Source organism: Diprion similis, chromosome 2, assembly GCF_021155765.1.
Source record: "Diprion similis isolate iyDipSimi1 chromosome 2, iyDipSimi1.1, whole genome shotgun sequence".
Classification (NCBI taxonomy): Eukaryota; Metazoa; Arthropoda; class Insecta; order Hymenoptera; family Diprionidae; genus Diprion; species Diprion similis.
This window is the reverse complement of record NC_060106.1, coordinates 11,710,526-11,721,431: the sequence shown is the minus strand read 5'-3', so window position 1 is coordinate 11,721,431 and position 10,906 is coordinate 11,710,526. Positions and strand designations below refer to the sequence as shown.

Sequence of the window (10,906 nt, the reverse complement as noted above, 5' to 3'; positions counted from 1 at the left end):
CTGTTGTACCTGCAACGCGCCAACCGGAATCCAGGAAGACACTCCTGAGGAAGATGAAGAAGAAGAAGAAGAAGAAGAAGAAGAAGAAGAAGAAGAAGAAAAGGAGGAGGATATGGAAAAGGAAGGAGAAAAAAGGCGGGGGGGATGGGGTGAGGGGGAGGGATAGGGAGAGGAGGAGGAGGGGGAGGAGGAGGAGGAGGAGGAGACGATTGTCCGGCCGCGTTCCACCTACGTTCCACCTATAGCTGCCACCTACCTACCATTCTCTGCCGACCATTCTACCAACCGATCTACACGCGGGCACGAGGATTGCCACATCTGGTGGGGAGAGGGCCCGGTCGGTGGGCAGGTACCCCGGTGGAGGTAGCCATGGAGGTGGGACCCCTCGTCACTTCCTCAGTTCCTCCACTTCCAGAGGCGAGCCTGAGGAGGCAGTCATATCGCGACCGTTCCAAGTGCCGCTCGTGTATAATAACAGTCGTTTCACCGCTCGCTCCGATCCCCCAAGTAACGAGTTTTAGCCCCCACAGCATTATTATGCCGTATCGAGACACGGCCAGGCTCCATGTGCACGTGACCAATGAAGTGTGAGTTTGTACAGTGAGTGACAAGGATAGGAATTACAAAAGCGTCCAAGACGTGAAGTACGACAGTGTGACGTTGATCGGTGGTGACATGTGCTCTTCTCAAAACACTCGACAAAATAAATATATATAGGGAAAGAAAAGAAAGAAAAGAAAGAAAAAGAAAAAAAAACTATCGATGAACGAGAATAGTTATGAAATCGGGCATGACGGCACAACGTGAGTCGGAAGAGCGGATGGTCAGGTGCGATTCACGTATCAAGACTATTACGATCTGAGGTATCCACATCGTATGACAGAAGACATACATATAATATATACCTATATCTCAAATTCCAAGTGTCTAACGAATTGCACCTAACATAGTATATAAAACAAAGTTTGTCACGAGTGTTGGTGATAATGATGATGATGATAATGATGATGATGATGATGATAATGACGATGTGTGCACAACCTGTGTAAAATCTCAATCATAAGAGGAGTAAGCATGCTGTGCTAGGATATCGCGCCAGTTTGGAGCTCACCTCGAGACTCCCTCGCCGTGGATGCCATTGACCAAAAAAGTAGAATAACAAATTTATCATATATCTCAGATAATACGGCCCCGTGGTAGGCACCCCTTCCGCAAACCGCCCCCTGCAGAGTCCCCGATCGTCCCCCGATCGACGGTGCAAAGTAAAAATCAAAAACACGATACTCGCGCCGAAATCAGCGATCGCGCGGTGTTATTCGGGGTTCTCGTCGAAGACGAGCGCAGGCGCGGGGTTTTCGCGACGGCGGGACACCTCGTGCGTGGCGTCATCCATCCCTGTCCTGCGGGCGGCCGAGGGCGAGTAGGGGTCGGTTTGGAGAGTGGAAGGGTAGTACGGCACGTACGTTGGCCGCGGCCCGCGTACTGGAAGGGCGCTCTGGGGGTGGATTTGAGCGGAGGGGTCGTAAGGGAGGGGGGCGAGGGTGGGGGTCTTGGAAGAGGCGCCGAACCTCACGGCGCATTCACTCATCGGCCGTCGCCGACGCCGCCACAACGCACGCAAACAAGAGTCACGGTACGTCTATCACAGAGGGCGCCCCCCAAGTCGACGACACACGTTGCAAAGTTGCAGTTCTGCCTTACTTGTTCACCAGCCTTTTTAAATACCTCGCGCCGTACACGTTCCTTCGTAAAAAACCGACCGTCGATATGTGCCAAGTGTTACCAACGCCGGACGTTTTACTCCAAGTTGTTTGTTGACCCACCCCCACCCCCACCCCCCTCTCCCCCATCCCCGTCCCCCGCACTTTTGACAACCTCCCCCCCCCCCTCTCGACAACCCACGTACCCCTCTGCCTCCTTCACCCTCGCCGTGGTTGGATACACCGGCCGGTGGTCCCACGTTGTTGTGTTCAGTGCAAGAACGAAGCGATTCGCGATTGATCAAAGAAAAACAGAAAATAAATTCAACGTAACCGCGTGATTAATCGCTGCATTAGCGTATCAGGGAAGAGAGAAAAAAAAACATGTATACATGAAAACAGTGATAACTTAATATTGTTCAAGTTTCATTTTTAATATTATTATTAACACCTCGGCGATATCTGTTTTTAATTCTTGTTCAAACGAATAATTTACGCCGGGCTGCTGAAACGCATGCTTAGAAGTTGACGGCGATGTTCTTGTTGTTGTTGATGTTTGCGGTTGTTTTTGTTGTCGATCGGCAAAGTGCTCGTTCCAATATGTAATCTTGTGGGTGAACAGTGCAGGTGACAGCTGATTTTTCACAACACGACGTATCGTAACGCTGTTCGATCCTGCAGTGACATAATGTAACATAATAACGACCGATATTTAAACGCGGTTCCCGCTGATTGTGTGAAAACGGATCAGCGTTCAGCGTTGTGTTAAATTTTGTAAGTGATTATTGTTGGATTTCTTCTTGATTCTCAATCCGATCGGTTATTGCAACCGCAAAACCATAAAATTCTACGCGATCTTCTTGCGCGACTCCCGCCCTCGGTGTCAAAGAATTCACGGCAAAGTTCAAGGTGTTTTCAAACTTTTCAACAGTTTCTCGACAAGGCTTGCACGGGTCAACAAAGTTCAGTTGTCTTTTGTTCGTGACGAGCAGCTACCCCTGCCTACTACGTACGCCTCTTTTACTACAATTATATTGCGATATGAGATATTCTGCCAGTCTGATTCGCGATCCGCGCATCGCCTTTATATCCACACAATTTCAGTATAGAATTATTATTTCAGTTCTAACAAGCAGAGAGTTTCAACGCTCCGTGTGTACGTGTGTCTGCAGTTAATTTCGTTTCAAACGTGTACCAAAACTTTCTCACTCAAAAACGAGACGCGTATGAGGTTTGTTTCAAACTTGACAAGTCTTCACTCAACTCGTAACGCGTTCGAAACTTCAAGATTGTCAATTGCTTCCTCTTCGTATATGTTTATCTTACCCATTGTCTACAGACACACACGAAATCTATAGATTCTCGACACATATGCGCATTATTGGCTAATCCACAACATAACACAAGCATCGAATCTGTTGTGCCCTTGCAACGCTTATCGCTCCGAAATAGCGTAGAATGTTTATTATTCGTGGAACAAAATTTGCGTGAAAAACTGACTACTCACGAGTCACCGGTTCTCCGGTTAACCAATTAAAAAAAAAAAAAGAATAAAAATGATCCCAAAAAGTGTAAACCACAGCTCTGTTAGCTCGTGTACCTAATTTTTTAATTAATATTATTAGACCTGCGGCTGTTCCTGCTCCTCAAAGCTTTCATACACCGCGGAGCACGTGAGATTGACAGTAAACTTCGCGGGAAATTTTGGGCGGCGCTACGACGGCGCGTCGACGCCTGGCTGGCACGTTGCCGTTTGTCGTCGGAGCGACGTTATACCTACACCGGTAAACAAAAATAGGCATACCTTGTGCTTGCCAGAGGGGGAATTCGAGATAGCAGATACATCACGTCGCCGGATTGTCTGTCGCTTTCGTGTAATCCGTTCACGCATCACGTTACACGAAAAGTCCAATTGAATCGTGACCTGCTACAGAACCACATGCGTGTTATTGCCGATCACAAAGTCGGATGTAGATCGTAAAAATAACTCGTTAACTTCGTAGAAAGTAAAGATTTCTATGAAAGTTTGTTTTAATTGTCAATTTCAAGGCTGATTGCGTACGTATAAATCCCAATCTGTGGAACCTAGAAGATAAATCTCTGCGTTTGACAGAAGAACCGTCGAAGAAACGAAGACCGACGAAAGGAACTAGCTCGAGATAATACGACGTTCAGTTAAAATTCAGCTCGACGAGTTTTCTTGCTGATCATCCAAGCGTCCTTATCAATCCTGGCAGTATGTTACACATCACACGTTTGCCTTTGCCATCGGATATATTCGATCGTACGGCTCATAGCGGCAATAATCGATGAAATTTTTTCAAACTTTTAATAGACTCGTGACTTGCGGTATTCTTTTTCGGTCCATTTCACCGATGAGTGAAAAGCAAGAATCAATTGTACCGGCTTAGAAAGTGCAGTAGGTAAACGCTGATTCGTTGATTCCGACGATAAAATCTTTAATACTGCATCGTCAATCAATTCTACATAACACCGTATCTCATTATGGTCTGACGATGAGAAGCGTTAGTGAGGACCGATCGTTTGAACGGGATCGAACTTTTCTCCTAGTTAAATCTACCCGCAACTATATTTACGACCGTTTCCAGCTGGGGAATAAATATTTGTTCCGTTTTTCCCTAACCGCGAAGACTTCTTCAATTATCAACGCATTTCCTACGTGGATCGTGACCATGGGAACGTTTAGCATGAACGGATTAGTCAGACACGATTTTTGACATGCTTGTTTATTACTCAATCGCACCGCACAAAATTATTCCGTCGCTGAACCGTTTGTTGCCCCTGACTCCGGGAGCCGCACCGCTCGAATCCTTCGCCTTGATATTCCAACATTGCTATTCATACCATCACCGTTGATATAATGGTAAGTTTGGATTCTAAGAAGAGTAAGTCCCGACTTCGAGCCGCATCTGCATCATTGTTCACAAATCCGCGAAATAGGTCAAATGCCATTGTCGATCGATCGCGAATCATGTAAAATGAGAAACAAGATATTTAACGTAAAACGGTAAAACGGTATGGGATAAGTTGTAACGGAGGAGAGAAAGGAAAAATTGTTTTTAAAAAACGAGTCATGATGGGGTGATTTACATTTCAATTTCTTATTTTTTTAGAAACGGCGTCCGATGCAGCAGTGAGGACGGATCGTGCCCGCATATATGGAAGAGAGGCAAAAAAATCAGAAAGAATAAGACGAGGTGTGAAGGCGACAAGGAAGGGGAAACGGTGGCTTCGCGACGCTCCGTGCCGACGACGAAGAGGAAAGATGTCCAGCGCCGCGGAGAGTCCTGACGAGATGGGCCTCCAGTCCCACTACTCGTTGAGGTGGAACAATCATCAGGCGCACATCCTGCAGGCATTCGAGGCCCTCCTTCACGCGGAAACGCTCGTCGACGTCACCTTGGTCTGCGCGGAGACGAGCCTCAGGGCCCACAAAGTCGTCCTCAGCGCGTGCAGGTAAGAAACATCCTCGAAATTATCGCTTCGTTGGAGCTCCTGCGTCGGGGTTCAGGTGTACCAAAACTGACAATCACAAATTACGAGAGAAAACCACTAAAATAATCGCGTTAAACATGACGAGAGAAGGTTTTTCTTACTCAATGATCTATAGGCTTGCGTAGAGTCACACCATTTTGAAGTGTTGTCGTTTTTTTCGGCTCATTTTCAAATCAACGTTACTGTGGTACGTTAATAGTAATACCGGTGAAGATAGGATGGGTTAAAATCAAAGCTTATCCGACTCGATCTGTAATAAGTTATATTTTTATTACGATTACACTTATCATTGGAAAGATCTGAAACTGTAACAAGGATAGATGCGTAATTTTTTGGTTATTTTTTTAAGAGTAAGCTTGTCAGCAATGAAAGTTTGTTAATTCTATACACTAAATACAAGATATTCGTTAGTAGGAGAACACAACGAGAAAACCTTCAAGTTCGCACGGTTCTTTGACGGAGAAAAATAATTAATCGGTTCAATCGACTAAATGCACGATCACGGGTGTCCGAGTATAAAGGATTTAGTCTCTGCAGCTGAATATTAACTGAAAATTTTTTGAAGTCAATATAGCAACGATTGAACCTATTAATGTTCAACTCCAGCGACTAAATATTTATCTAGCCGCCAGTGATCGCCGATTTACTTGATTCAACTGATGTTTAATCTGTGTCTTAAAAAACGTTATTACATTTAAAAACTTGTTGGCAAGAACGGTGCTGGAACTCTTTACGGTTGAACAAACTGTAGGGCAAATAGAAAATTTCTGCTTTTACCAAATACTGGTTTTATTTTGTAGACATTGTTCCGTTGTTGTGCGAACAATGACGTACCCTATAAGACAAATGGCATATTTATCAGTGCAGTGCGACTGCGTAATAAAAATTATTTGCACCGTCGCGCACAGTAATTCACAGAATTTGTCGGCTTAAGAGATTTTTCCAGTATCCGATTAGACTAGCGAGGAGTCGTCGAATTTACCGCAAGCTCAAAAACACGGCAGCTTAGTAGCAAAAAAAAAAAAAAGCGAAAGAAAACAGAAAAAATTTTTTTTTTTGAAATATTGCAGCCCGTTCTTTGAGCGGATATTCGCGGAGCACCCCTGCAAGCACCCGGTTATAGTCCTGAAGGATTTCCCCGGGCGAGAAGTGGCCGCGCTTGTGGATTTCATGTACCGTGGCGAGGTCCGCGTCGGCCGTGAGGAGCTTCCGGGCCTCATGCGAGCCGCCGAGAGTCTTCAAGTGCGGGGCTTGGCGTCGTCCGAACCGCGACTCGCGAGCCCGCCCGAAACACCGACGACGGACCTCCTCCTCGGCGAGCCATCGACGCCGGAAGGCGCCCAAGGAACACCGGAGGACGACGACAACGCGTCGGAGAGTCCGGCGCCACCCCGAGACCTCTACCACCACCGGGACCACCGAGAGAACAGATTGCCGCACATGGGCCACCTCAGCTTCTCCCTTAGAGAGCTGAGGGACTCTTGCGGCTCGCCGCTGATGCCGCGGAGGAAGCAAGCTCGCCCGAGAAGAAGATCGGGGGAGCTCCTTCCCCAGGATCTTAGCCGCCCCCATACGAACCCGACACCGAGTCCGCCCCCGGCCGGCGGCCTGAACCTTAGCAGTCAGCAGCAGCCCGCGGGACTGCAGCAGAGCCAGAACAACCAACAGCAACAGCAACAGCAGCAACAACAGCAAGAAGACATGGCCGAGAACCTATCGATGAAGAGGTCGACGTCACCCGCCCCCGGCGATCACGTGATAAAGACGGAAAGCGAGACGGCGAGCAGTCCCCGCGGCTCTCCTCTCACCGGTACCAGTCTTCACCCCGACGGATCCCTCCAGGATTTTCCGGCGGGCAGCCTCCCCGGGATGTCGGGGCTTTCGCTCACACCGCCGCATCACCACAGCGAGTACCTGACTAGCCTGGGCCAGCTCGCGGCTCAGTGGCTGCCCAGTCATCCGCAGAACCAGCTACCCCACCACCCCCGAGAGGGAAGTCCTCACAGCAGATCGCATCCCTTTCAGCAGCAGGATTCGCCGCTGACGTCGAGGCGGTCCGTCGCCGTTTTCCCGATGGACGGTGCGGGGCCTCTGGGGGGTGCCGGGAGCCTCTTTCCCCCCGGAAGCGGACTGGACCGGGGCTCGTTGCTGGCCGATCTTCACGACAGCTTCAAACCGGAAACGCTTCACGGTTTGTTCGGGGGCGCGAGCCTGGGACACCACCCGGTGAAGAAGTCGAAGAAGCACCGAGGCGACGGCGAAGGTCCGAGGCGGTGGAGCGACCACGGACGACTTCCGGTCGGGCGGCCAAAGGGCCAGCACAGCGCGCCTCGCGGCGGCCCTCCGAGGTCATGGACGAACGCGGAGTTGACCGAGGCGCTGCAGCACGTCTGGAACAAGAAGATGACCACCTCGCAGGCCAGCCGGATATTCGGCATCCCGTACAACAGCCTGCTGATGTACGTCAGGGGGAAGTACGGGAAGAGCCTCAAGCTCGAACAGCTGAGGAGGGACTGCACGGGGTCGACGACCGGCGAGGTGATGAACTCCCTGAACAACAACGTCAAGGCGGCCCAGCCGCCCTCGCAGATGCCCCACGCCCTGGCGGGCCTCCCGCACCCGGGCGACGAGGCGGCCTTCTCGCATCCCCTTCTCGGCGGCAATCTTCCCCAGGGCTTCTTCCCCGACTTCGGGGCGGCTTTTCCGGTCCCAGTAAGCATGGTCCATCTACTGCCCCCCAGCGAACAGAAGGCCTACGAACCCCCGCCACCGAGCGCCGGGGGCGGCAGCAGCGACGCGAACCCCCGGAGCAGGAGCCCCTCACCAGTCGCCCACGACTCCTTGGTGCAATCGACGCAGCCACCCACTGCCCTGCTTCAGCAGAACGGATCCGACTAGGAACGGAACGGGAACAGGAATGGAGCGACGCTACGCTTCGAAAGGGTCCTCGGAGTTCGACGGGGGAGCGGTAGGAGTAGCCAGTTGATATAAACGAGACTTTGACGCTGCACGTATGTAGAAAACAAGAGTTGTATGCATATATACATATACATATATAATACAATCTATGTGTGTGTGTGTATATATATATATATACACACATATATATATATACATATAGGATATTGTGAACATGTTAAAAACAAGACAAAAAAAGAAACGGAAACACTCGCCCATCATTGTAATAACAGAATGCTCTTCACACAAAGACTGACCCCCTACCCCCCCACCCCCTCATCAACGAGTGGTGGTTCAAACTGCGATAATGCGGTGCTTACTTCCCTCTTTGAAACGACGCAAGTTTCTCACTATACAAAGCTGTAATATTACTTACTTACTTACTTACATACTTACTTACTTACTTACATTTACAATACGCGTATAATATGCATTACTACTCGCAAGACCACATCTCGCTGTGTTATTCTTCGGCTTTAATATCGACGATCATTCTATAGTGTTTTACTTACTTTTCCCGTATGCATGTATATACACTGTGTATGTATTATCATGCGAGATCAGTAAGTCAATTCCAAAGGACGAAAGTCATCCAGTGTCGCGTTGATATTTCTCTTAAGGTTATTAAACAATTCCCGGCTATAAATGCGCTCGTCGCCATTGCGTGCGTTAAAATCTCTTTACTGCAAATTTAACATCTTCAACTATTCAATTATATACTCAAATTATTGATGTACCTTAATTGGTTAGATTGACATAAACGCGAACTGGTTATTCGTCCGATGATCGCAGTTTCACAGCACCACTATGAACAGTTCCTGCTACCTTGAGCGATTATACCAAATAGTACTGTATTAAATTATCGGTGAAACTAAAAGAAAGGGAAAAAAATATTCGAAACGGAGTGCGCCACGCTACCCTGAGACGGTATCCGCGAAGCGCCATCCAAGTTAATTTCAATTCACCAGTAACAGGTTTGTCAAATCTACAAACAAGATCACCAAGGAAATACAATTTTTTTCGCATCGCAATATTCGTGAAATTGCAGATCAAATTCGAAGCGTATATCTAACCCCAACAATTTTTACATATCGCATTAAACTTGAAACAATCACGTCACTGTCCTCTGTCCTTGCTCGTGACTTCGAGTTTGATCCGCGAATTCGTATCACAAAAAGAAAAGAAAACACAAAACAGCAAGTAATAAGATAATAATAATAATAATAATTCTAATAATAATAACAATAATAATAATAATAATAATAATAATAATAATAATAATAATAATAATAATAATAATAATAATAATAATAATAATAATAATAATAGCGTTAGTAATATTAGTAATGATAATGATAATAATAATAATATTAATATTAATAATAATAATAATAATAATAATAATAATAATAATAATAATAATAATAATAATAATAATAATAATAATAATAATAATAATAATAATAATAATAATAATAATAATAATAATAATAATAATAATAATAATAATAATAATAATAATAATAATAATAATAATAATAATAATAATAATAATAATAATAATAGTAATAATAGTAATAATAATTCGTATAAGGGATACTTAAACGCGCCTTTGCGAAAGTAAAAATCCTCGTTATTGAACGCAAAAAGGGAAAAAAAGTACAGACACAATACGAAATCAGACAACAAACAAAAGCAAAAAGTAAAAAAACAACCAAGAAACGAGAAATACAGAGTGTACTGATAATAATTATATTGTAAAAGTAACAGCGACGAAACAACATCTTCAATTAATGAATAATAATAATAATAATAATAATAATAATATACTTTCTACGATGGCCAGGGGTAACCACAGGGTTTCGCGAGGTTGCCAGGCTTTCTCTGAGAATAAATATAACATATGTGGACGTGTACCTATGTTTCGTTGATAATAAAATCGGATCGTGTATACATGTAGGAAAAGCGTATAACCATGCATACATACGTATTATAGATAAAGGAAGTAGGCTGCAGGGTAGAGAGAGAAATTGAGAATCTTATTAAAGTCGGGGCCCGCCAAGAGGGCGCAGGGTTACATCGCAAATGTGCAGTCCTTTGGGCTTGTGCAATAATCTGTAATAATTAGTTAGTCATTTGAGAGTCGGAGCTGCAGGCGCGCGCGTACGAGTTTTCAAAATTCAATCACTTTCACTTTTCGCCTTATGGTATTTCCCAAGCAACGCTTGCGTCATTCAGAGGGTGTATCGCGTAACGTAAACCATGGAGATGCAGCCGAGGGGGTATTCACTTGTTGGAATCGTAAACCACTTTGGAAAGCGGTTAGTTTAAAGTCGGGTTGATGTTCAAATTCACAGTTGAAATCGTATGGAAGCATGAAAATCATTGCGATCGTTTGTCACCCGATCTATAAATGAATAACCCCTCGGGTGCAACTCTTATCCACCATCTAAAATATTTCTTGGAAGATAAAACGTTGAGGATTTGAGCAAAAAAATTGGTTGTCCTTCATTCTTTAAACGTTCAAGACACTTTGGAGAGAAAATTCTTTAAAATCGAATTTCAGCCAATTTGACGGTGAAAATTAAACATACGCGGATAAATATCTCTGAGTTAAAAATTTACCATCTGTCGATAATGCAATAACCGAAATACGTGACGTTCGGAGTGTTCGTACATCCTTGATTACAATGTCGTTGTGCATATAATATACGTAGGATCGTAAGGGCTGT

The 10,906-nt window shown here is 45.6% G+C and overlaps 1 protein-coding gene across 4 annotated transcripts; it reads left to right on the top strand.

The window, feature by feature from the left end:
* Positions 1–743: 743 nt before the first annotated feature.
* LOC124415970 (protein jim lovell) lies at positions 744–9,396 on the top strand. Of its 4 annotated transcripts, none has more exons than XM_046896742.1 (3): positions 744–863; positions 4,835–5,177; positions 6,287–9,396. In XM_046896742.1, the coding sequence occupies exons 2-3, from the start codon at positions 4,987–4,989 to the stop codon at positions 8,112–8,114; spliced, it is 2,019 nt and encodes a 672-aa protein (XP_046752698.1). In that variant the 5' UTR covers positions 744–863; positions 4,835–4,986; the 3' UTR covers positions 8,115–9,396. The 4 variants fall into 4 exon arrangements, with proteins under 4 accessions (XP_046752698.1, XP_046752697.1, XP_046752699.1 ...); XM_046896741.1 differs by lacking the exon at positions 744–863 and adding an exon at positions 920–1,150; XM_046896743.1 differs by lacking the exon at positions 744–863 and adding an exon at positions 1,602–1,633.
* The last annotated feature ends 1,510 nt before the right edge of the window (positions 9,397–10,906 follow it).

Coding starts and splice junctions, on each gene's coding strand:
- LOC124415970 (XM_046896742.1), top strand. CDS start 4,987: ATGTCCAGCGCCGCGGAGAGTCCTGACGAGATGGGCCTCCAGTCCCAC. Junction 5,178..6,286: donor GTCGTCCTCAGCGCGTGCAG/GTAAGAAACATC, acceptor GAAATATTGCAG/CCCGTTCTTTGAGCGGATAT.